Source organism: Saccostrea cucullata, unplaced genomic scaffold (genome assembly GCF_032062105.1).
Source record: "Saccostrea cucullata isolate Sc308-1 unplaced genomic scaffold, CSIRO_AGI_Scuc_v1 ctg478, whole genome shotgun sequence".
Taxonomy (NCBI): Eukaryota; Metazoa; Mollusca; class Bivalvia; order Ostreida; family Ostreidae; genus Saccostrea; species Saccostrea cuccullata.
In genome coordinates this window covers 155,516-179,922 of record NW_026921176.1, presented here as the reverse complement: position 1 = coordinate 179,922, position 24,407 = coordinate 155,516, and the positions used below count along the sequence as shown (strand labels likewise).

General features: G+C 34.9%; 2 protein-coding genes across 4 annotated transcripts; both read right to left on the bottom strand.

The window, feature by feature from the left end:
* Positions 1–465: 465 nt before the first annotated feature.
* On the bottom strand, positions 466–4,140 carry LOC134259358 (uncharacterized). Of its 2 annotated transcripts, none has more exons than XM_062741949.1 (7): positions 4,028–4,140; positions 3,195–3,298; positions 2,729–2,854; positions 2,069–2,227; positions 1,780–1,916; positions 959–1,058; positions 466–623 (listed from the first exon to the last, which is right to left on the bottom strand). In XM_062741949.1, the coding sequence occupies exons 2-7, from the start codon at positions 3,291–3,293 to the stop codon at positions 513–515; spliced, it is 732 nt and encodes a 243-aa protein (XP_062597933.1). In that variant the 5' UTR covers positions 3,294–3,298; positions 4,028–4,140; the 3' UTR covers positions 466–512. The 2 variants fall into 2 exon arrangements, with proteins under 2 accessions (XP_062597933.1, XP_062597932.1); XM_062741948.1 differs by lacking the exon at positions 4,028–4,140 and adding an exon at positions 3,871–3,985.
* A 2,654-nt stretch (positions 4,141–6,794) lies between these two features.
* Positions 6,795–17,683, bottom strand: LOC134259357 (histone deacetylase complex subunit SAP130-like). Of its 2 annotated transcripts, none has more exons than XM_062741946.1 (18): positions 17,537–17,683; positions 15,556–15,680; positions 14,970–15,066; positions 14,186–14,401; positions 13,640–13,841; positions 12,930–13,366; positions 12,486–12,569; positions 12,087–12,312; positions 11,618–11,766; positions 11,026–11,437; positions 10,774–10,899; positions 10,457–10,569; positions 10,233–10,332; positions 9,213–9,316; positions 8,779–8,913; positions 8,554–8,657; positions 8,140–8,268; positions 6,795–7,685 (listed from the first exon to the last, which is right to left on the bottom strand). In XM_062741946.1, exons 2-18 carry the CDS (start codon positions 15,661–15,663, stop codon positions 7,536–7,538), a joined length of 2,892 nt encoding a protein of 963 aa, XP_062597930.1. In that variant the 5' UTR covers positions 15,664–15,680; positions 17,537–17,683; the 3' UTR covers positions 6,795–7,535. The 2 variants fall into 2 exon arrangements, with proteins under 2 accessions (XP_062597930.1, XP_062597931.1); XM_062741947.1 differs by having other exon boundaries at positions 12,930–13,363.
* Between the last annotated feature and the right edge of the window lie 6,724 nt (positions 17,684–24,407).

Here is a 24,407-nt window from a genome sequence, read left to right as displayed (position 1 = left end):
CAAGTACATGTAGTGACTTGAGCTTTGATCTTAAATGATGATTTTGTCTTGACCTTTGCCCTTGTATAAGTGTGTTAATGGCTTTATCCTTGATTTTGTCAATAAATGTGTAACTTTGTAACTTGAACTTTGATCTAACACTGACTTCACCTTTGATTGTCTGTGAGGAAATCATTAATGAATTGACATTTAAATCTGTAACATGAATCTGCTTGACCATTGGTCTTGTATAATCATATTGAATTGACCTTTGATCCTACAAAATAAATATGCTACCAGTAAATGTCTTGACCTTTTGCTTTGTATATATGATGCATGTATTAACTTGATTTATGTGATGAGAAAATTAAAGACTTGACCTTTTATCCTGTAAGATGAATATGTTACAAGTAATGATTTGACCTTTGATCTTTTATAATGACACTGACTGTTATATGATGAAAAAATCAAAGACATGACCTTTTATTCTGTAAGATGAATATGTTACAAGTAATGATTTGACCTTTGATCTTTTATGATGATACTGACTTGACCTTTGATCCTGTGAGATGATTGGCTATACATAGTCCACCAACAGTCCCTCCACTACCACAAGCCACCACAATATCTGTGATCCATGGTATCTACAAGTTTAAGTAATAACATGTATTAATAAAAGCAGTTACATATTGCAGGAGATTGTACATTAGAAGAAGTTACATGTACATTAGAAGAAATTGTTACATTTCAAGAAATTGTTCCATAAAACAATGGTCACTAGGATGTAAAACAAGTAAATTTAATTTGCCTCTCATTAATTGAATTAGATCCAGATATCTTCCTCTACATCTACCTAAGATTTTAAGCAAAATTAAGATGTGTGAACCAAACTTCAATCCTTTAATATGGAGTAGTCTTTATAATCCGGGAGAGTAAAATGAAAAGTGATTTAATACTTTAAATACTTACAGATACTTACACGAGGCAACAACTCTTCAAACACTGTAAGAAAGCCAAACACTCCCAAAGTATTGGATCCACCCACAGGTATCAAATAGCTCTCCTCTCCTGTCTTCTCTCTGTAGAAGAAAATGCAGAGTTTTATGAGCCACTACACTCATCCAGTCACTTATACTATCTGACAAATGCAATCTGATTAAAATTAGATGTCAGATCCACTCACATACTTGCTACCTACATGCAACAAAATCCCATAGAGGGTCATGTCAGAGGTCAAATTCTATCAAACATATCAAATTGTCACCTGCAGATTCATTGTATATTTTTTGAAGTGAATAAGTCTGGAGTTGTTCCGATTTTGACCTCTGGCATGACCCTCTATGGGATGTTGTTAGATGTTAGTGTACCAAGTATGCGAGGAGATCTAACATCTAATCTTAATTAGATTCAATGTGACAAATGATTATTCAATGTGACAAATGATTATGAACATAAATGAAATCCATTCTTATGGACTTAAAGTAAATGGTTACAATTACTGTAATCATGTCTGGTCCTATTCTAACCCTGGAGGCAGATTGTGGCACTGCTATTTTTGCAATTAATGCAGTATGTAACTTGTAAGACTATGTTCCCCAGTTGTGGGCCTAATCAAACTCTGCAAACTACAACTTGAAATGTTAAATCTGCACTTCAAGATATGCTTGTATATCAATTTAGTAATACCTAACTGCAAGCTAAAGTATTAAAGGCATAGTTAGCAGAAGCTCTTACTTGTATGAGTATTTGTACAATGTACAATGTAATTTATCACATGCATAAGTACAATAGTGTACAAACCTAATGGTTTCAGCAAGTTTCTCCATTCTTGGTTTCAGTTCTGAGAGGTAGGGAGATAATTTTGGCACCATGTACATTTGAGCACCACACATTCTATTCAACAATACATTGCCTTCACAACCAACATCAGATTCACTCTGCAAAGAGAAGATATTCTGTTAAGCCCCTCCTCCCATTATTCAATTTTATTACTGAGTACAGAAAAACTAGTAATGTTCTTTCAATATCTCTTATTCTAGTCATTTGTAAGAAATTTGGAAAATGATTTAATAATAATTCTTTGTTTTACCCCAATATTTGCCCTCAGCACTAAATGAGGTGTCATCCCCAGCTCTCTGGCGGCCAATGCGGTGATTCTGCAGTGATTGGACTGAATTCCACCACAAGTAATCACATGCTTGCAACCCTTCTCTATCGCATCAGCCAATAGGAATTCAAGTTTTCTGACCTGTAGGTATTTAATTTTATAACAGCATATTAAAGTATTTCTAAATTCATTTTACAGACAGTATGTCAGCACTATCTCTTATAAAACAAAAAGAACTTTTCTGTTTGCTGAATTAGTTTTGATGTTCCAAATTAATTTTAACTACAAATGATTTTTTCAAAAAAAAAAAACGTTTTTATAAAATCTGAATGCAAAGGAAAAATAAACAGTGTTTTCATAAAATAATTTGACCAAAAATGATAAACCCTTGATATCTCCAATGTGTCCACTTTGGGACTGTCAAAAAATGGAGATATTTTTGGGACTTGGAAAATTGGAAGTTGAGGTTTAAAATTCATAATATATTTGGAATAACCAACTCTGACACTTTAACCATGTTTAACATCTTAAGTCCTGTTATTCTACATACATAGAGACCAGGATGCTGAGGTGCATTTAATTCATTATGCTCTTTAAAAAGTTCCAGTAAGGTCATTTAACATTAAATCTAAATACATGTACCTTGTTTCCTGAAATGGCTGCACCAATAGCATCCTCTCGTCTGATAAAAACTTCAAACTGCTTTGGAATACTGGGAAGGTTCCAGGGGTTTATCATTCCCACCTTATCATCATCTCTTGGGCTCAGCTTTAAATTCAATAAGGACAAAAGTTGGTTCTAATGGTATATTAATACATAATAATATAACACAAATGCTGTGCTTATGGAGTGTTTATAAATGACAAACATTAACATTTATGAAAATTAGAATTATACAACTCTTTTGTTGAAAATCTGCCTACAAACTTATTTGTTGATCATCTGATTTGCAAAATTTATGTGTTTTTTTCTTTTTAACTCAAACTTCATGATTAAAATATAAAAATGTCACTGCATAATGAGCTAGGTACATATATACTATCTAGTATATAAGTCCCTGATTGAGCCAAAAACTTGAACTAATTTCTAAGCCTTCACTGCATCTTACCCGTATCAGATTTCTGGGAATATTCTTGAGGCCTTGTGCCCATCTTGGTGGATCATAAGGCAACAGTCTCTTTAACAGTGTAACTGTTTTGCTTCCCATTCTTCCTGAAGAAAAGATCTTTTTTTGTCATTGTGAATATTTAAATTTGCAGCTTTTTTGCTAAGCCAAATGTGAAATTGTATTTAATGCAATTTTCACATACAGTCACAATAGAAATATACAAATTAAGAGAAATACTTACATGTACATGTATATGTACTACTGTAACATAGTGAAATTGCATAGGGAATATGAGAATAAAAAAATAGACAGCAAAAAAAAAATCAAATGTTGAGTATATAATTGTTGGTTTTAACAATTTAAATGAATTAGTGTCCTGAACACTGATAACTCAAACACTTGGATATGTCCAGGTCTTTTTGGAACTCCTATTCCTCAGCAATCATGAATCGTCGGTTATCTTGTCAATGAGTTTTTTTCTTCCCCTTTGACTTCGAGATAACAAAACACACTTTGAATACTTTTTTAATCTTTTGTATAGAGCAAAAAATATATATAATTTACACATTTTTTAATCTTTTTTTTTAAATACCTGTAAACACAGAGCGGCAGTCTCGACTGCACATTTACACTACAAGAGTAATGATTTACAGTTGAAAATTGTTTTACTAAATACCATCTATATCATATCTGGATTCCATTTTCTTTTGTATGCACCCAGATCCAAACCACACTGATAAGATCTGAAGATGTGACCTACTTTCTGACTTTTGCAAAACACCGAGTAACGTGCCGCTAATATATACAAGAATTACAAGAAATATACCACTCACATTAGTATTATTATGAAAATAACTCTCCTGTCATTTTTTACATGTTGCAAACTTAAATTATTCATCTGATATTGCCTCAATCTGCGTCAATTTTATCTTTGTTTACTTTTCGTAAATCATACAAGAAACCGGTGCTCGTTCGCTAATTTCAAAACCCTTGACAATCAATTTTGTTCCGGATTTAGTAAATTTTCTTGAATGAAAACGTTATCAGTCTGGGGCCCGTTTTACAAAAGAACTTACGACTATGACCAAAATTGAATTCTGATTTTAAATTTCTTGTATGCATTAAGTTGAATATAATTTTAAAATGGAATTTATAAAGACATTCAAGAATACGCTATATACTATGCAATATGAAAAAGGATCATTAATTTTGCCAAAAAAATTACAAACAACTTATTTTTTGTCTTAGTAGTAAGTTTTTTTGTGAAACATTCCTCTGATTACAACCACCACTAATCATCCCCTTCCCACGGAAGGAGGCCCGTTTTATCAGACTGATAATGATTATAATGATTGAAAAAAAAAAATACGCAAAATAAAGAAACGAATCCTCCATTGAAAATCAAAATAGAAAATAAATAACTAATTAAAAATAATTGAATAAATTTGGCATGATCGCTTTTTAAAAAATAAAACAATATTACATTAATTTGAGTATACATGTATGTACGTTTGAAATGGAACGATTCATATGAGTGGCTCTATTATCTTTTATCCAGGGACATTTTTCAAAACATTTATTGAACGGGAGTGTTATAGACAATTCTTCGTGCATTTTCTATTTTTCTAATTCTCGTTTCTCTTGCAGTAAATGCCCAAAGTAAAATGAGTTCAAGGAAAGGGTCATTTTCAGGACCAGACACGAGGAAGATTGGAAAATCTCCGTATGCGTCTAGACCCACAATTACGTTACCGACTCCAAAACCGAAACATATCATAAGAGATAGCTCCAAGAAAATGCTAACAAAACAATTAAAGCCAAAAACTCGCGAAGAGCAGCAGGAAAATTCTCCAGGAAGAATCGACATTCAAGATAAGCAAGAACTGTCAAATCTAGAGAGTGAAAATTCCGAGAAATCTCAGGAAGAGAGGGAAGATATTGTAGCTCAGAGTGAAGATGGAAATTCTAAAGTCGAGGAACCTTCTCCGGGCGTGCCCGAAGATTTCAAGGAGATCATGACCGATGATAGAGAGCATAGTGGGATTCAAAGTCAGACTAAAAATAAGGAAGAGACCGTGTATGACATAGAGGAATCGACCAAAGAGCACAATATTACGACAAGCGGAGTGACGCTGAAAAGTCTAACACTGTCTTCAAAGGAAAATACTCCGAAGAATATTGAATTCAAATTGAAAGACCCCATTTCGTCCGAAATTTGCACATATCACGAAGGAGAAACGTTCATTATGTTTTGCAATGATTGTAAATCATCGGTATGTTCCGAGTGTATTAGAACCGACCATAAGGAACATGAATGGATCCAGCTCCGCAAAGCTGGTAAAATAATGCGACAAAAACTGGCAAAGTACAGGAAAGATATTGTCAAAACTCACCTTCCCAATTTCCAGACATGTTTACAGAAATCACGGACGGAAAAGGAAAAAGTTTCGAAGCAACGGAAAAAGAAAATGGAAGAAATCATTGCCCAGAGAGACAAGATGGTTGCGAAAGTATCTGAGCTCAGTCAAGCAATGCTGAGTTCTTGCGAGGAGGATCTGAGGAAAAATGAGGACACTGTACAGACAATGGAGAAAGATATTGCTGAATTAGAGGTGGTAGCTTCAAAGTTAGAGGAAAGCACTCTTCAATGTGCCAGCGATGTTGAGACAATCCAAATGGAAACGCGACTTTCATCAATACTAAACAAAATAGTTCCAAATGATGTCCCTTTCAAAGGAAACGTAGATTTCATTCCAGGAGAAATTAACATGGATCAAATCCAAATCATGATCGGAAAATTAACAGGCTTAGAGAATGATGATGCTAAACAAGCAGACGACACTCCTACTGATCAAGATGTTTCCATGGTGAGCTCACGGTCACCAAGAAGACCACTGCGGCCATTGAACGATTTTCAGAAATGCGTACAATGTAAGCGAATGGTTAAGAACGTTGTAAAAGTGAAATACATGTGTGGACACAAGATATGCAACTACTGCTGGTTTTCTACAATGAATAGCACCCGCTGTCCACATTGTAACTCCCTTTAGCTTTCTTGGTCCTTTTTTCTGCCTGCATATACAATGGCTACATACATTTTCCTGACATCAAAAGAAGTGAAAGGTAAATTCACTTAGTAAATGCAATCATTATATTTTTTACAAGACTTTGGTTTGAAAAACCATATTCAGGCTGGACTCATCCAAGATTCAAAGAATTACTTGAAATATGTGATGATTGTTTGTTGTTTAATGTGTCCCTCTCAGACTTTTTCACTCATAATTATGGAGATGTCACTACTTTCCAATGGAGGCCTGGAGGGCTAGGAATTTATATCTACACCCAGCACTCAGGACCATTGTCTAGTGAGGGACCCTTTTCCTGCGAAACCTACTGCAACACAGGACCTCAGTTTATAATGTCTATCCGGAGGACCAGTCTCTACGTCCCACAGTGGATTCAAACCAACAATCTACTTAATCCACAACTATGGAGCAGATGCTCTAACCACTGAGTCATACCGGCAACATGTGGTGATTGAGCACACATCTAAATAATCAACTAATAGCATCAGAGTAAAAAGAATCAATAACTTATAAATTCTTTACTTATAATTTATTGTATTTTGTATGATAAATGAAATGTACAACAAATTTTTCAACTTTCAGCTGAGAATGTGACCAACAACCATTTGTTAATCACCTAAATAATAAAATTTGTAAACCAGAAATCCCTTCTAGTTTTTATCAAGAATTCTTTGCTTCCTGTTCAATTTATAATACATTACTAAAGATGAATTGTACAATGTCAAAGAGCTTTAATGCTTTTTCTGAAAACTCATTTTCCACACAACTCTTTGGTAACAAATAAAATGTATCTGACATGTTGAATGATGAAATAAATAAAATGATACAGAAAACACACATTCTACTGTTCACAATGAAACAAGTGAATTTCAATATGAAACAATAAAACTTATCAAATTTTCAAAAATGCATAACAAATATAACACATGGATAACCCTGGGAACTGCCGTAGACAAGGGCTGATTGAATTTCTTCAAATTTATCATTTGACGTGAACATAATTAAGGTCAATCTTTCCTTTCATCATGGCTCTCTCACAGTCACTAAACTTAAGAACTGAAATCCAGTGTTCAATATTTCTAACATTAAAACATGCCCATAACAGAAACAATTATAAAGTTTTAGTATATATGCAAAGCAGCATCTACAAATTAGCTGTCAGGTTCAGTTCTTGCTATTTGTATCACATACTTCCAGCATTCTACTTGTCATGCACTGATTGGTCAGTTTGTATAATTTCAATCATTGGTCAATGCTATGATCTTTCCTTCTTTTTGATTGGTCTCTTACTAACATGTTTATTGATAATTTCGGATATTTTCTGTTTATGATCTAGCACTTTCAACATGTTCGTTCTGGATTCTTCAAGTTGATCCATAATAAGTTTGCATCTTTGAATGTTTGCCTGCCAAAAAGATCAAACTTAAACAATTCGAAATTCTTGAAATGTCTGTCATATTGAATTCTCTCTATGAGCATGAAGAACAATGAAATTTACCATCACTGTTAAAACTTTGTATTTGAATTAGTATTTAGTATGAAGGACTAAAGGCAAGTGTTTGGAAATCAAGTGCTGAAGGCACACTTCTAATTTGAAAACTTTTTTTAAAAATAAAGGTTTTTGAATATGTTTTAAAATATTATGAACAGGTATGAAGATATGAAACATGAGGTGTCAAATTTTGTGAGATGTTTCTGAGATTCTAAATTTTTCCTGCTAGATATTTTTATTTGATGACAAAGAGCATTACATCCTTTTTTTTATTACTTCTGTGAACTAAAACTGAAATGGCTCATGTGTACATATGACTAAAATAACTAATCAATTCTGTTATTGATGATCTCGGACAGGTACTCACCTGAGTTAACTCATGCATCATGCTCAGTTCGTCCTCCATGGAGACCACTGTGAGTCTATTCTGAGGACGCGGGGACAAAGCAGTTTGAATTGATGATAATTTGCTTAATAAAGTCTTCTCCAGATCATTCTGAAATAATGCAGAATAATTTATATATCATGGGGCATGCACTTTATGTTTCATATACTGTATACATGCACGATGATTATGTTTCCAAACACATAATTTTTTTTTTTTTAAATCGAAAAATCTTTTCTGTACAATAGACTTAGAAGCACCTATCCTTGGAAAAAAAACCCTACCTATATACATAACATGTGTATTCAAAAATTAAAAAAAATCTTTTTCTTGACTGATTTTAATTCTGACCTATTTCCCCCTTTTTTTTTATGGATGCCAAAAATGAAAACTCACCAGATCTTCCATCTGTGCTGCCATGTGATACAACTTCCAGCCGCTGGCCTTCTGAGCAGCTCCTCTCTGATTGGCTAATTCATTCACTGTGGGGCGTCGCTCTTCTGTAATATTCAATTTAATACACTTTTTTTCAAACATAGTCCTCTGTTTCTTCACTACATACATACAAGTAAGTGCAGCTTTTAAAAATATGACAGAAAGATTGAGAGATTTAATGCATACCTTTTGGTTTAATTTCTGTATGTCTATTAAAATGATTATTCCTTGGTTTCCATGATATATTATAAAAGTTCATAAGGGAGATATTGGGTCGACATTTCTCTACAGTCCATCTCACACCCTCATCATCCACATACTCTGCAATGAAAAAAAATAATGGTAAAATCAATTTTTGAAACAACTTACACATGTACATGTATTCCATATTACATGATTAATTTAATTTCATCTTGAGCAAACATAGTTACTATATTAAATCTATCTTTTTATTCTCACTACCTTTAGAGGACTTTTTCAGTAAATTAATTGTGCTTGAAAAATATGTGAACGTGAATAATTTTACGAATAAAAAAAAGTCACTTGGAAAGATCTGATTTACTATATCATATTTTTTAGAAAAATGTAATGTTATATCAAATCTGATAAGAGTTATGTACCTTCTCTGTATTCGTTATTGGTGTCCTCCTCCTCTTTTACAGATTCCACGGCCACCTTCTCCTCGTCTGAGGACACGCTGTCCTTCAGCTCCTCGTTAGCATTCCTGAGACAGACATTGAAACATCAGAAGAACAAGTTGTCAGTAAAGGAAAACAAATCTCCCCCAAATATTTACATTCTTTGGCACATAAAGTAAATAAATTATTGGAGAAAAAGTAAAACATTTTATGAATGAGACCAATTGTCACAATTTTTACAATTACAGTATACATTAAAATTGGATAAAGGAAGTCAGTACTCAGTAGGACCTCAGACTTGGCATTATTTAAACAAAGATTCTTTATACCCGTAAAGAAACTCAGTGAAATCCTTCAAAAGGATTTCTAAAATATTCCTTATAACTGACATTTCCTTACAAACAAATTTTTTACTAGTGTTGTAAAATCGAACAAATTTTACTATCGATTATCAAATTGAATCGGAAGAACACAATCGATTATATAATCGATAATTTGAACTATTTAAAAAGGTTGAATTTATTCATTCAGCACGAGTAGAATTCCTTGACATGTGACCGTGAACTTCAATTTATCTTGACTGGCATACGACTTTTTAAACAATTTACAAATAACCATGTCCATCTGTAAATTATTTTTGCATAGAGGCCAATCGCCCTTTTTCCGAAGGTCAAAAAACTCCAAACTTTTGCACCAGGATATGGATATAATTCGGCGTCAACCTCTTCACCATGCACGTTCGCCATTTTGTTTTCCACAGATTAGAGTGACGTCCCTTTGGTGAATATAAAAGTTAAACCTGAGCGGCTTCATAAATATAGCGATCTATCGATGACAATATTTACAATCGATTGTCGCCGATCTGGGCCTTTAAACGACGATTTTTCGATAGTCGGCGACTATCGTAACAACACTATTTTTTACCACTTCAAATTTTACTATGAGACCAAGTTTTAAGCACAATAATTTATAGATTTACAACATAAACATGTTCTAACTTACAAGAGCTGTTTTCTTGGTTTCTTCCTTGGAGAAGCATCTGTACTGTTGGGTAAAGAGTTGGACAAAGAAGCAATGCTGCTAGTTATAGCTGCAGACAAACCTGTAAACAACAACAAAGTTTATACCATAATCTACAAGCAACTGATCCAGGATTAATAATACTGCAAACAGAACATGCAGTTAACTGCTTAATAAATAACAAAGTATCTCTACCCAGTATTTACCATTTTCGAGGCCATCCATGGGTTCCTGTTTTATCTTCAGTTCAGCCATGTTGTTTTGAGTTGGTGTAGTGGCCTCACTTGACAAGGCTGTATCAGTGGAGGATTGACTTTCCCTGTTAAAATTCAAATTCAATCACATGTAAATATACCTATTTCAAAAGACAAGCATCGTTTATCATCAACACATAGTTCAGATGAACATCATAAGGTTACATACATTTTCTGTTGCTTTTATTTTCCATTTTCTCATTTTTTAAATTAAGGTATAATACATATATACATGCATCTTCAATCAAAAATATTTATTGAATTCCTACCCTGCTGGAGTAGCTGGAGTTTTGGGAGAGCTAGTGTTGGACTGCGGGGCAGAGTCTGTCCTGGAATCGGGGCGGGGACTGTGTCTGTCCATTGTATTCAGACCACACACTGGTTTCTTCACAGGTCTATAATGTGTGTAAAAGAAATTTAAAGTGTATCACTGTATTACATATTACAAATTTTTCAAGAAGCTTTTTCTGACAGAGAAAACTAAAGGAAATCTTTAACATTTATCAATAAAGATTACTCACCCTTCATTGGTTCTCTTTCTGAGAATACTTGGTCTGGGTGAAGCATTCGGGGTACTGACTGGGGTATTACTGTTGGGCTGAGAATTCTGGGGTGTAACTGGAGTTGAAGGATAATTCGGGGCAGGGTTACACTGTCCCATTACTGTGAGTGCAGGAATAGGGATAGATGCTGCAGTGGCTGAGGACAGGGTCGATATATTGTCTGTTGGGGTGGTGGGACGCGCCGTTGACTCGGGAACAGTCGTTGATCCCGTGAAAGGAAGATTTCCAGTCAGTGCCTGCTGGGCTCGAATCGTATCCATGGTTACTACAACAGGCTGAGACTGATTAAATCGCACGCCGGCCCCTGGTGTCCCAGAAAATGTGTGTGCTGCTTGTAATGAGGCCGCTAAATTGGGAGTTTGATTTTGCACTGAAATATCAACATCATAAAATGTAGAAGGTCCTTTGCTGCATTTATTTAATCAAGCAATCAGACTCATTTCATTTGTTAATCAGCTGTGTGACAAACATGATAAATTTTATTACTATTACACTCAAACAGGATATTGTGTTTTTCATTTATAAAATTCAATTTGAAGACTCTACTTACAAAGTCCTGTTCTAATGGTAGAAGCAGTAGATATCGTAGGGATTGCATGTACATTTGGCTGTGCATTTGCCAAGGCTTGCTGCATCTCATATTGCATCAAGTAAGAATTAGGAATGAAGTATGGATAAATCTGACTGGACAAGGCTGGCCTGAAATATAACATGAAAATCAGCTAAAGACTAAACAATCAATAGATGGTAATACATAGACATACAGAGACCAAAATTTTACTATAATTTTAAGCAAGGTCACCGAGTACATATAGTTCATTTGAGAAGACCTTGTTACATGTAAAATAGAAATGTCTTACCTTTTCTCATTCTAAATTAAGACCAAGATTAAAGTTTTAGTGATAGACAGACTAAAAGACATCCACAGGAATGATATTTAAAGTCCCTCTCTTGAAAGTATGGTACAATAATATCTCTAAAAGGAGACATGTAATTTTTAATTTCTCTGTAGTGCGTACCTTTCTGGGTGAGTGAGAGTTGATGGAGCTGTATGAGAGGTACTGGGCTGGGTCCGGTGGGGCATGAATACACTGGCGGTAGATGTGGAGTGGGCTGGGGGCGCCGTCCCTGGGTGGGTGGACTCTGGGCGGGGCCTCTCCAGGATGCTTGGGGTGAGGGGAAGGGTGGAGCTAACAGTGTGCGGGGCCAGAGACAAAGGGGGCTGTCTCACAGGGGGTACTTTTGCTATAAAAGGATGATAAACCTTGCAGTAGATCACATTTTCATGAAAATAATTCAATCTAAGAGGGATAAAAAGATAATTATACAGTAACATTTGATATATAATTATATGCATCTTATTTATTTTCTTTCGTTTTGATGCAACCCAACATAATACATAATGAAAATTGTTTTACCTATGGGAATGGTTGTGGCTGTTGTGGTAACTGATGACAAAGCTGCAGAGAGAGCAGCAGATGAGGATGATGGGATAGTGATGCCTGAAAAACAACATTTTAAAGTAGAATCTGAGACTTTGTAGGAACATTTTAATCCCTGAAATATACTTCCTAGTTCTCTCAGCATATCGTGTCCTGAAATCTGCTTTAATCTGCCAGCGTTTTTAGTGTATAATTGAGAAAAAATTAATATAAATTATTTCAAAAATATCACAAAATATCATTTTCATTCAAAATTGTATTTACACATTCATACGAGGAATCATATGTAAAGCTGTTACACTACACCTACCAAAAACAATATATATTTCAGTATATTTGGGTTTCCAATTCCTTATGAGAAGAGATTTAGATTGTTGAAAATCTAAAAATACTTGATAATAAACCACTCCCATTCATTACCTTTATTAGTCTTCAATGGATTTGTCACAAGATTATGTGGAGTCACTGATGAATTTGAAGTCTGAGTCACAAACACTTTAGTCCCGGAGAAAGTGGAAGTCTGTGGCACATGTACAGTTTTAGGGGGTCTGATGACTGGATCACTCGACGGCCTCAAGGGCTGTTTAGCATCCAAGGACCTCTGTAGGGATCCCGCAATAACGGACTTCACAGCTGATTCCCCTAAGGGTCTGGCCTGAGTCGTGATTATCGTTTTAGGAGCTGTATCAACTGTAGTTGTTCTCAAGGCCTGGATGAGAGGCTTTGGAACATCTATTGTTCTCTGTATCGTGGGAGGTTTGGAGACCCCCTCCCCAGCTTGGCGGGGAGCCTGTAAGGTGATCTGAATGCTACCCTGTGGGGCCGAGACTGTGCTTGGTACTGTTACATTTGTCCTGCTGAAAAAAAAAGTCCTCACTCAGAAACAAATTTTTAAAGACTTTATTCATCATTGCCAATAAATTATTGCTATGTTCAATGTTGCTCTATCTGATAGCTGTTAACTATGTTTTCTCTCTTCATTTTTTTTTTCACTATTATTCTTTGTCTCCATTTTCGATCTACATTAGACTGAAAGTATGAAGAGTTTGAAAAATTATACAACTAATTTTAGCTTTCTCAAGTAATGAGGCAGAGTAATTTTTTTAAAGGAGGGGGGATAATGCCCATACCTTGATCCTTCACTGGCCTGAGTGACAGCAATAGTTACCCCTGGAGTAGGAGATTTTGACGTCGGGGGTGTGGTTGATTTGATGAGGGAGGAGGTCTGAACCTTTGTTCCAGGACTCTGAAGACTGACGGTGGGGTGTCTCACCACAGGCAGGGCAGTCATGGACTTAGGCCCAGCAAACGCCGAGGCTGCAGCCATAGGACCTACAACAGTAATAGGAACATGTAGGCCCTGTGGAAATTACCTTTCATAAGAAAAACTTGGCAAAGCTGTACATACATGTACATGAAAATCTTACAATTTTTAAAATTTCTTTTAAATTTTGTTTGTTAATTAATGTGTGAAAACATTTGTATTCAACAGGGTTGTTATCAATGCAGGAATCTACATAACAGATGCAGCAAAATTGTTTGAGACACAGTGCTCTTAAAAATAATAATTTTTCTTGGCAGCATGAAACTTAGCTGGGACTCAACATTCTGAGAAACCTTGAGTCCTCCCTACAGTTCAAGTAAGCAAAATCCTAGCAAGGACCCTGAGCACAAACCTTTTGGAAGATGAGAGGGAAATCCTAGATGCTGAGTGCTGCCTCCCCTCAGAATAGAGCTTACATTGGTAGCTGCCCCCGGGCTTATCTGGACAATACTACCCTGAGGGATGGTGGGGGTGGTGGAGGAGCTGATGAGGGGCAGAGTGGAGGGTGCTGAGGGGGCAGCAGTGGTGACTACACTAGCTACAGGTCTCGGCACTTCTGACAATAAAGCTGAAATTATTGGAAATTTTTTTAAAATCTGGGGATAAATACTGTACACGTGATACATTTAGCTGTGTATCCTTTATAGCTCTTTTGGCAGAAACAAACTTCCGCTAATTCAAGTACAAAGCTAAATGTCTTGCATATGTATACATAAAACAGAAATTTTAAAAATCCACAAAATTAAATCTATGTTAAATTGTTCAAAAATCAATTTCCACTAAATATCATACACACTAATTTTAATACATTTACAGTATGCTTCACTTTTTAAATGAGTCTTTCTAAAATTATTGAATGATTATATTTGCGTAACAATTTACTTAATGATCACAGTTCTTATTTCACATCCTGTGAAAGTGTTGAGTACCATGACAAGCAAAAAATAGTATACTTATTATACATTACACCTTGCAATACAACAATAACAGGCTATAACAATAATTGTGTTCCCATATCACAAACAACATCGAGTGACAGAACTTATTCTGTTATATACTGATTCATTAACATTATACTTTCAGAACCTTTGTTTCATATCTTTTACACTTTAGATCTTTCTGCTTGACTTCCTTACCTTGAGGGATAATGGCTGCTAGACTCCCTCCATCTCCTGTTTTACCACTTGTCAGGTTGATTGGTACCATTGGCTGGTTCAATGATTTAGATGCTGCCTGTGTAAGGAACATGTTATAAAGCCTATATAATACCAATAATAAATACATTATTTATTTCAAACTTTTCTATGATTAAATGCATAAACTTGCAAAATGTAGTGTTTCTAGAATGTATTGTTCACACTTTTTCCATGGGGCAACAAATCAAATTTACCATTGTCAAGTTTCAGATATATCTGCAGGTATAAAATTAAACATCTTTTTCAGATTGCTATTTCAAGTCTAAAAAAATGTTACATGCGCTGTAAATACCAAATACCCTGTGACATACACCCCCCTTTTATTTTTAAATGAATCCCATGTGGAAAAAGTGCATCACCAATCTTAACACCTAAATATAATCAGTGCTGATTTCTAAAAACAAAGAACTGTTTCATACAAATACATGACATGTTTTGGACATGTCGTGGATTAAAATATATAAATATTCTTAAAATGTCAATGGCAAACTGTTGATTTATCAAACAAAATGACAATAAGACTGACTTGCAGTTCTGGGTAATGACTGAGTATAGCGTGCCCCGGGATACTGATTGTGGGGGTGGAGGATATCACTGGGGGGTCCTCTTTTTCTCCAGCAGTTCTGTTACTCATGTTTTAGAGGAGTTTACCTAAAAATTCAACAATCAGACAATTAATTTAAATCATATCTATTCATATTTTAATCATATTTATTCATATTCATGGCTTTATAACATGTTATATAATCATACATAAATTGTCTTGGCATCAAGCTAAGTCTATTTAAACCATAGTAAGAATTAGAACTTATTTTTCATTTATTAAAGATGACAAATATTTTGCACTATATTGTTCAAAGTATGAGCAATACAGAAGGAAATATAATGATATATTCAATGTTAACACAGATACTAATGGTAATCATATTAGAAAAATTGCCACTGTAACCAAGTGACCAAGTGAAATCTTTGTAAACCACAGACATTTTGAGAAATAAAAAAAAAAAATCTTTATATCAAGAGCATTTACCTATTCAAACCCTTTTAATGTGCAATATGACCAGTTTCTTATGTTATCAGTCTTGTAAATTTTGTTCATGAAAGATTAACTTTCATCACTTTCAAGCAATGCATTTTTCACTAGTTTAAAATTATTCAAACTTGTTAAAATCCCTTCATTATACATTTGAAAGTAGATAACTTAAACAAATCATTTGCAATAAACATCCAATTTTCAGAATCTGCAAGGCTGGGATTCTGCTGGTAATTTCGTATTGCGATATTTGTAATTGTTCGGTATTGCAAAACGTATTGAGATATTTTTAAATGAAACGTCAAAGGCCCTCTTCCTAATTTTATTAACCTCCATCTATAAGCAGAGTGTGTTTCAAAACAGGTGTTGCTGGTTTCACTAGTTTTGGAACTAAAACTTACCGTTTGGCACAGTTGAAAGTGTTCCTGACATACTAAATTCATATCAATTATTTATGAAATCTAAAGCCCAAGCACTCTGTTGGTAAAAGGTATTAGAAAAATATATTATTATGGCAATAAGATATTTTTCGTTGGCCTATCACAATATTCCGAATTATCAATTTTATTGAACAGCCCTAGATTCTTTACAATCCTGCTATATATATATATTTTTTTAATATCGGAAGTACAGTTACTTGTATTTATCAGTATCAATCTGAAAACTCAAAAGATCTCGAAATATTGGAATGGCTTTAAAAACAGACACATATTTCAAAAAGAAAATTAACAGTCAATAATAAGCGAAATTCGAGAGTGTAGAAAAGAATAAAATCTCATTTCTGCAAACAAGGGTACAATGTTATTCTTAATGAAAATTGTTTTGACAATTCAAAGAAATATGTACTCCGTATCACAATTCTAAAAAATATATTATATATAAATATTTATGAAAGGTGCTCCAATATTGTAAAAATGTATTGTACGTCATGATTTATAAATGGTTGTATTTTGACATCTCCCCTCACTTTTTTCAACTTCACCGATGCGTCATTCGGAGTCCTCGTACTTCTACATAGACGCATGCAAACAACAAAATGTTTGCTAAATACTTAGTTAAAACTGTTAACTTTTCAAACAAATGTGATAACGTTGAACTTTGTAAGTTCCTCTATAAGTTTGTCAGAAAAGTCTTTTTGTTTAGGTCTACCTTCATTATTTGACAAATACTTCGTATAATTTTAGGCTTTTGAAACGACCCATCAGTTTGCCACCATTCATAAAACAGACCCATTTTGAGTCCCGCCAACGTCTTCATGATACCTATTTTTTCAAAAATTCCTCACAAATCACCAATTACTCATAACAAAATTCAATCAAATCCTTACCAACATTCACCCTTTACTGCGTGGAAAACCAAATCTACCTGTCGACATCAAATCGACAGTGAACATGAAGAAAAACCCACTGAATCCAAAAACGAGTCATTCTCCTTCTTTAAGAGACTGTGAAGAAACCTAGGCATTGCTACTTACCGCTTCATGACAGAATAATAAAATATATCTAGCAGAGGTGTACAGTTGGCGATCCAAAAGAATTTTTTTTATCGTAGACAGCCGTGTTTTGCTTTGCTTCCGAGGTCAAGCATGCCGAACCAATGGTATTTGTAAACTTAAAATTGATTGGATGAAGTGCCCATGTGACTTCCTCTTCGTTAAATTATTCGGCAAATCTCGTTATTTTCCGTTACCTAAATATAGTCATATTACAAATGGAACAAAAATATCATATTTTTAAATTCATTAGGCCGCCAGTATCTAAACTATGCATACGGACACTGTTTATTTGCTTTTTTAATATATTCTTTTTAACAAATAAAACTCGGAAATTTGACAAGAAAGAAAAATGTAAAAAAAAAAAAAAAAAAAAAAAAACAACTTCAGTGGCCAAAAATTGAAAGCTCGGGCCCGGGGGTGAATGGGGGTTGGGTTTATGGTGAATGTTCCTTTTTTTAATTAGTACCCACAATTAGTTGTTTTCATGTCATTTTATGTTTCCTATTTAGAGTTAGTTAAAATCATGTCTTATATATAGAGATGAAGTTTCAGGTATATCTATGATATACTAACGTTTTTTATGCTAAACTTTTTCTACCCAAATATACAAATATATGGAAATAATGAACAGTATTCAAGCTCAAAAGTCAATTCAAGTAATACAAATCAGGAGCAGAGCGAACAAGGACTTCTAAAACATCAGAGGTTGGATTTGAAAGTGCAATGGAGGGGTGAACATCGCCTGCCGACCGGTCAAGCCGGTCAAGCCGGCATGTGTGTGCTCCTGTCATGATCGGGAAATAACGAAAATATCCATAGGCAATTCAATGCGTAAATAAAAAATAAATTAAAAAAGTCAGTCAGCATTTGCCTTAATGATAGATTTTATTTGCTGACGAGGGCACATGTATATATCGAACATAGAACTTTCGAAACGAAGAGTCTTAAAATTCGATCGACTGTTGATATATTGATTTCAATAACTTGTTTGTCAATAACTTATTTCATTTTAGAAATTCTTTATGCACAGAGCATGTTCTTGCACTAACTGAGAAAAAATAAAAAAAAAACTTCTGTAACATTTGTGCTCTAATAAATCCTTATATTTAACAAAGACTACAAGATGCGACCAATGTATACCCTCACCACAAGTACTTATAAGCGGACAGGACACCCCCTTCCGATATTTAACCCTGGGGCTTATTGGACATTTTTTTCACAAATATTTATTTCTCTTATTCATCATGTTTACAATAGGAAAAAATCGTAAAAACCCGAATATAATCGCATTTGTTTGTGGGGCGATTATTTTCGGGTTTTTACGATTTTTTCCTATTGTAAACATGATGAATAAGAGTAATGAATATACTCAGTACTTTGTGAAAAAAATGTCCCATAAGCCCCGGGGTTGAACACCGGGGTGTGGTGGGGGGGGGGGGGTGCGGGTTCCGGTCCACAAGTACCAGTGACCCGCACCCCACCTCTTATGAGTTTTTAGGTATACTTATTAATGGTAACTGGGGTCAAAATAAATACCGTTGTTTCCCCTAACGCGACCGACCCAATTAAATCGCGCCGACTGAAAAGATTTTTCAAATGTGATTCAAATATTTTCTTTCAAAATATTACTCTTGAAACAATTCGATAATAAAATTTACCATGACTAATTAAGAGTGTTTCGGAGGTGTCTTGGCGTCTCCATGTGAGTGAATAAATTTTCAAAAGGGACGTTAAACAACAAACAAACAAACCTGTCTTTGAATGTAAAATACATGGTAAGGCCCGCCTCATGAGTAGATGAGGGGCCCACTTAGTGAACACATCATTCATTTTCACTGCATTTTATTTACAAGAGCTGAGACTGCTTAGTAAACTGTTGTTGCCTTTTTCATTAATTAGGCAATTCGAAAACAAGACCCCATTGAACTTCCGTAAACTGTGCCAAGATTGCAAGAAATTCATAATGTCTCTTAATATTGAAAAACGATGTGCATACCTCATATGCATCAAATAATGCAACAATATTTGTGGACAAACACGTCGTTATCAAATTGCACGTGTTTTGGGCTTTTTAGCGTTTTCCCTACGTGACGTCATAAATTTTACGGTTGAGTAATTCTGAATACTGATTTTGATGCACAGTAACTAAATTTCCCATCTGACCAATTTTCATAATTATCGGTCATGTGGTCAATTTTTTATCGACAATTATGCTACCCTGCGTTTCTTTTTCCTTTCAGTATATATATCTCGCCACTTATTCACCTCTCAGTAGCATGGTCTGAGTATGACCAATTTTTTTACTGAGGAAAGCTATTCTAACACAAGTTGATGTTACAGGGATTTCAAAAAGCACGTTTAAAGTCAGCGTTTTGTAAATTCCATGGTCGTAATATGATCTTATTAGCAAATATAGCGTTGTAACGTGGTTGAGCCAGGCTATCTAAAAGTAAAATAGATTTCATAATATACTGAAAGGAAAAGAAACGCAGGGTAGCATAATTTTCGAAAAATTTTTGACCACATGACCGGAAATTACGAAAATTGGTCGGAAGAGAAATTTAGTTACTGTACCCATCTTAGTGCATTTTTTTATGCATATGAGGTATGCACATCGTTTTTCAATATTAAGAGACATTATGAATTTCTTGCAATCTTGGCACAGTTTACGGAAGTTCATTGGGGTCTTGCAGGCGCCTAGCCAGCATGAAATGAAGTGTACGCATTAGACGGTCAGGAGTCTGGGGGCCGCCCTGAGGCCCCCAGTTGGTCTAGGGCGAAGCCCTGGTGGGGGCCCAGGGGGCGAAGCCCCCGCGAGCTCCTGGACTTTACGAAAATTTCAGTCATTTTCCCGCAAAAGAAATCACGCTACATCTCTTTTCTCGACCAAGCACTTTGCTAAGTTATACTTCCATGGATACTTCACATGCTTCAGGAGGAGAACGATAATTTAATCAAATTAATTTACGGAGATATAAGTACTGAAAAAAAAGTTTCCAAGTGTGAGAAGATAAAACAGAGAAGTAATTTCCATATGGTTTTCAGTGTCTTTGAAGTTTAAATATTTCAAAAAAAAAAAAAAAAAAAAAATAAACGGGGATGTTGGGGAGGGGGGGGGTGGTTCTATTTTAGATTAACTAAAAATGAATGTATTCTGATTGCTTAAAACAATGTGATAATGCTTAAATAATAATTATAATTCAATAAACTGGTTACATCAGTAAAAGAAGATATTCGTACATATCTATATTATTATTTACTTAAGCGTAATTTAAACTTAACTATTTTTGTTTAACGACATTTATTCATTATACCTCAACGGAAATTGAAAATTTTGTATATTTTTCCAAGACCCTTGTAACTTTTTCTTTAGATCAAAGTCCCTTATATCACATTTTTTATATCAAATATTTGTCCAGATAATCAGTATTACGCCGATTAACAGTTGAACATTTTGGTTCAACAATATTTTCTCCCTCAAAATTTTGAAAGATGTTTTTGATATTGATTTTATAAAAGACTAAATTTGACTCTACAGACATGCTGAACAAAATTTGAATCGAAGAAATAAGACGCAAAAAAATTTGAAACACGGATAGTGCCTCTTTTTCTCCGAATAAATCTCTCTCTCTCTCTCTCTCTTTATTTTATGTTATTTATTATTATTATTTTTGAAAATGATGTGTACGCACTTGCGTACTTGCGTATAGGCAGCTACGCGCCTGTCTTGTTTTTGAATTGCCTAATTAATGAAAAGGGCAACAACGGTTTACTAAGCAGTTTCTTGTAAATTTTCCCCCATAAAACTTGTTACCCGTTGTCAGAGAGGCTCTGGAATGGTTTTCAATCAACCGTGACGATGACGTTAACGCGAAACAGAGCCATGTTACGAGCGGGTTATTCGTCCTGCTATCTCTTAAATCGCCACCTTACTACCACAAAAACAGCAGAGGACGATTATAATCATTACATTCATACGAAATTTGAAAGAAAACGATTCCGCAATTTGGTTTTTTGAGCCAGTCGACTTACTGTTGTATTCCTCTCACAAGCGCATGCGCGCGCCGTTAGGCTAATTTTTTGCGTGGTTACCCATGCCAAATATAGCCAGGGTTTGAAAGATAAACACACTAATGAAATTCCTTGCAAAGGAGAAATAAAGCTCTTAGAGTTGCACGGTAGAGACATTGAAGATAATGAGAGTTTCGATTTTCACTTTTTGGGGGGTATCGTCATTTGAAATTCAATAACTCATGAATTATTATACAAAATCAAATGGGAATTTGGTTTTATCTTTTTGAAGGATGATTTTAAAAGTTAAATGGGAAAAATGAAACATATTTTATGAAAAACAAATTTAATTAACCTCAAAACTTTACCCTGCGTTTCTTTTTCCTTTAAGTATATTATGGCACTGTGTAACATTTAGAATCTGTGAAAGTCTCATTAAATTTCATTCAGCGCATATGAGAGGAATTGTGGGTAAGAGATGAGTACCCCAAAGCGTAACAGACGGACGGACGAACATATCACTATATTATACCCTCCCACTTCTCAAGGGGTTACAACTATACAATGCAAATGAAAAGATCGAATGTTGCAACGTTTGACATGCCATAGTTATTTTCATACTCAATGTTAATGAATAGAATCAAAAGACAAATATTTTCCATTCCCAAATAGACTTTGAGATTGATCAAGATCAGAAATTTTAATCCAATATTTTTTTAGACAAGCAAACATTTTAGCACATTTCTTTCAGGAGATGGCCATTTGATTCTAAAGGAAGAGGGGGTTTCTTCACAAAGGAGAAGACCAGTACATTGTACATTTTATCGAGGACGACAAGAGCTATTCTTGTTTTCTTCACTTAAAAATTGTTGACAAGCAAAAAACGAGATGCATGGTTGAAGACATGGGAGAGGGGACTGTTCAAACTCAAAAGCTTTCCTGCTTATTCCAAAGGTGTATTTCTTGTGACAAGACCTTTCATCAGGTACCACCAAATTCGACCCCTTGACCTTAGAGTTTGACCTACAATGAAGCGCATTGAAGTGGTAAAATTTTCCGTTTGGATGAAAAGTTCTGAGTCATGTTTTGAACGTCAATTATAACATAATGACACACCCATATTTTTAGAAACGAGAAAGAAATATTCGTCGTAGTTTTAGGACATCCAAATCTTCCTACAAGCAACGTGAGTTGCACTGAAATGGAGCTTTAAAAAAAATTAGGAGAGGGAGTTAGAGACTCCCCGCTTCTGTAAAACACAAATTGCAACGAATATATACATATTTTTAAGCGCCCGGATCGATAGATCCGAGGCGTATATTGTTTTTGTCCTTTCAGTCTGTCTGTCTGTTTGTTTGTTTGTCTCCAAACTTTAACCTTCGCCCTAACTTTTGAACCATGAAAGGTAGACACTTCATTTTTGGTATGCATGAAAGGTAGACACTTCATTTTTGGTATGCATACTTCACTAATTAGGTGCTTTCAAATGACACCAATATTAATGACCTTGTGACCTTGAATGTGACCTATATGCTAAAAATAGCTTTTCTGTCTGCAAACTTTAACCTCCGCTATAACTTTTGAACCATGAAAGATAGAGACTTCATATTTAATATGCATACTACACTAATAAAGTTCTTTCAAATGACACCAAGGTCAATGACCTGGTGACCTTGACTGTGACCTATATCCTAAAAATAGCTTTTTCGTACCTTTCACCATAACTTTTGAACCATAAAAGATAGAGACTTCATATTTGGTGTGCATACTCCACTAATCAAGGTCTTTCAAATGACACCAAGGTCAATGACCTTGTGACCTTGACTGTTACCTATGCTAGTATGCTAGGAGTAGCTTTTTCGATTTTTGGTGCCGCCGGGCGCATAGTGTTTCACAAACACATCTTGTTGAACTTATCATGTCTATTGAAGTTACACACAGTCATGTACCACAACACATGTTTCGGTCGAACACGTGTTTACTCGGTGTTTATTTAGATCCTCAATTTGATTGGCTATTATATTTATGGAAAACCTGTTCTACAGGTATTTGAAGAAACAACTTGACCGTTTTATCCATTTCTAAAGAAATGGGCGTGTCATAAGATGACAATAAACACTCTAAAGATAGCTCAAAACGTTCCTTTCGAATGGAAAATTTTACCACTTCAATGCGCTTCATTGTATTTTTACAAAAACACACACACACACTTTAACCTTGGCTGTAACTTTTAAACAGTTGGAGCTATGGCTTTCACACTTAATTAAAATGTTATTCATTTTGAAGATCTAGACCTTTCAGCTGGTATACATGTATCTTTTACCTTGACCTAAGAGTTTGATCCACTTTTAATAAAACTTTAACCGTGGTAATAATTTTTGAATTTTGTAAGAGGGCGAAGTATATTTTGCATCGGGTTCGAGATTCAGATTGAAATTTTTTATAAAGTTTACAAATTATGAAAAGGAAAATTATTTTTATGTTTAAATCCTTTTTGAATAACTGAAATAACGATAGTATTTGGCTGTAAGTAATTTTTATAATTCATTATTTACACTTGTGAATCTGTCCATTGATTGGTCAATTTACCGAATGTACAGTAGGCCATCTTTTGGCGGTATTTTCACAGTAGATGTTGACCAGTGAAGACGTGTGTCAGCCGTGTTGAACTAAACGCCTTTTTGTCTGATATATGTGAGTGTAACGGGAGAGGAGAAAATGCAGCGGACCAGACCGGGATTCGAACCCAGGCCCCCTGAAACTCCGGTCAGGTGCTCTACCAACTGAGCTATCTGGCCACCGGCGATCGAACCCGGCTGACCGCCACATTCCTCCCTCC

Bases quoted from the DNA above. Each gene is read 5' to 3' on its own strand.
- LOC134259358 (XM_062741948.1), bottom strand. From the start codon at position 3,895: ATGGAATCCAGATATGATATAGATG. The intron at 1,917-2,068 runs GTAAAACAAAGA...TTCTCTTTGCAG, and splicing joins TGCTGAGGGCAAATATTGGG to AGTGAATCTGATGTTGGTTG. The intron at 1,059-1,779 runs GTTTGTACACTA...TTTCTTCTACAG, and splicing joins AAACTTGCTGAAACCATTAG to AGAGAAGACAGGAGAGGAGA.
- LOC134259357 (XM_062741946.1), bottom strand. From the start codon at position 15,663: ATGAGTAACAGAACTGCTGGAGAAAAAGAGGACCCCCCAGTGATATCC. The intron at 9,317-10,232 runs GTAAGTTAGAAC...TGTCTGTCTCAG, and splicing joins AAACCAAGAAAACAGCTCTT to GAATGCTAACGAGGAGCTGA. The intron at 8,914-9,212 runs GTACATAACTCT...TTTTCATTGCAG, and splicing joins CAATAACGAATACAGAGAAG to AGTATGTGGATGATGAGGGT.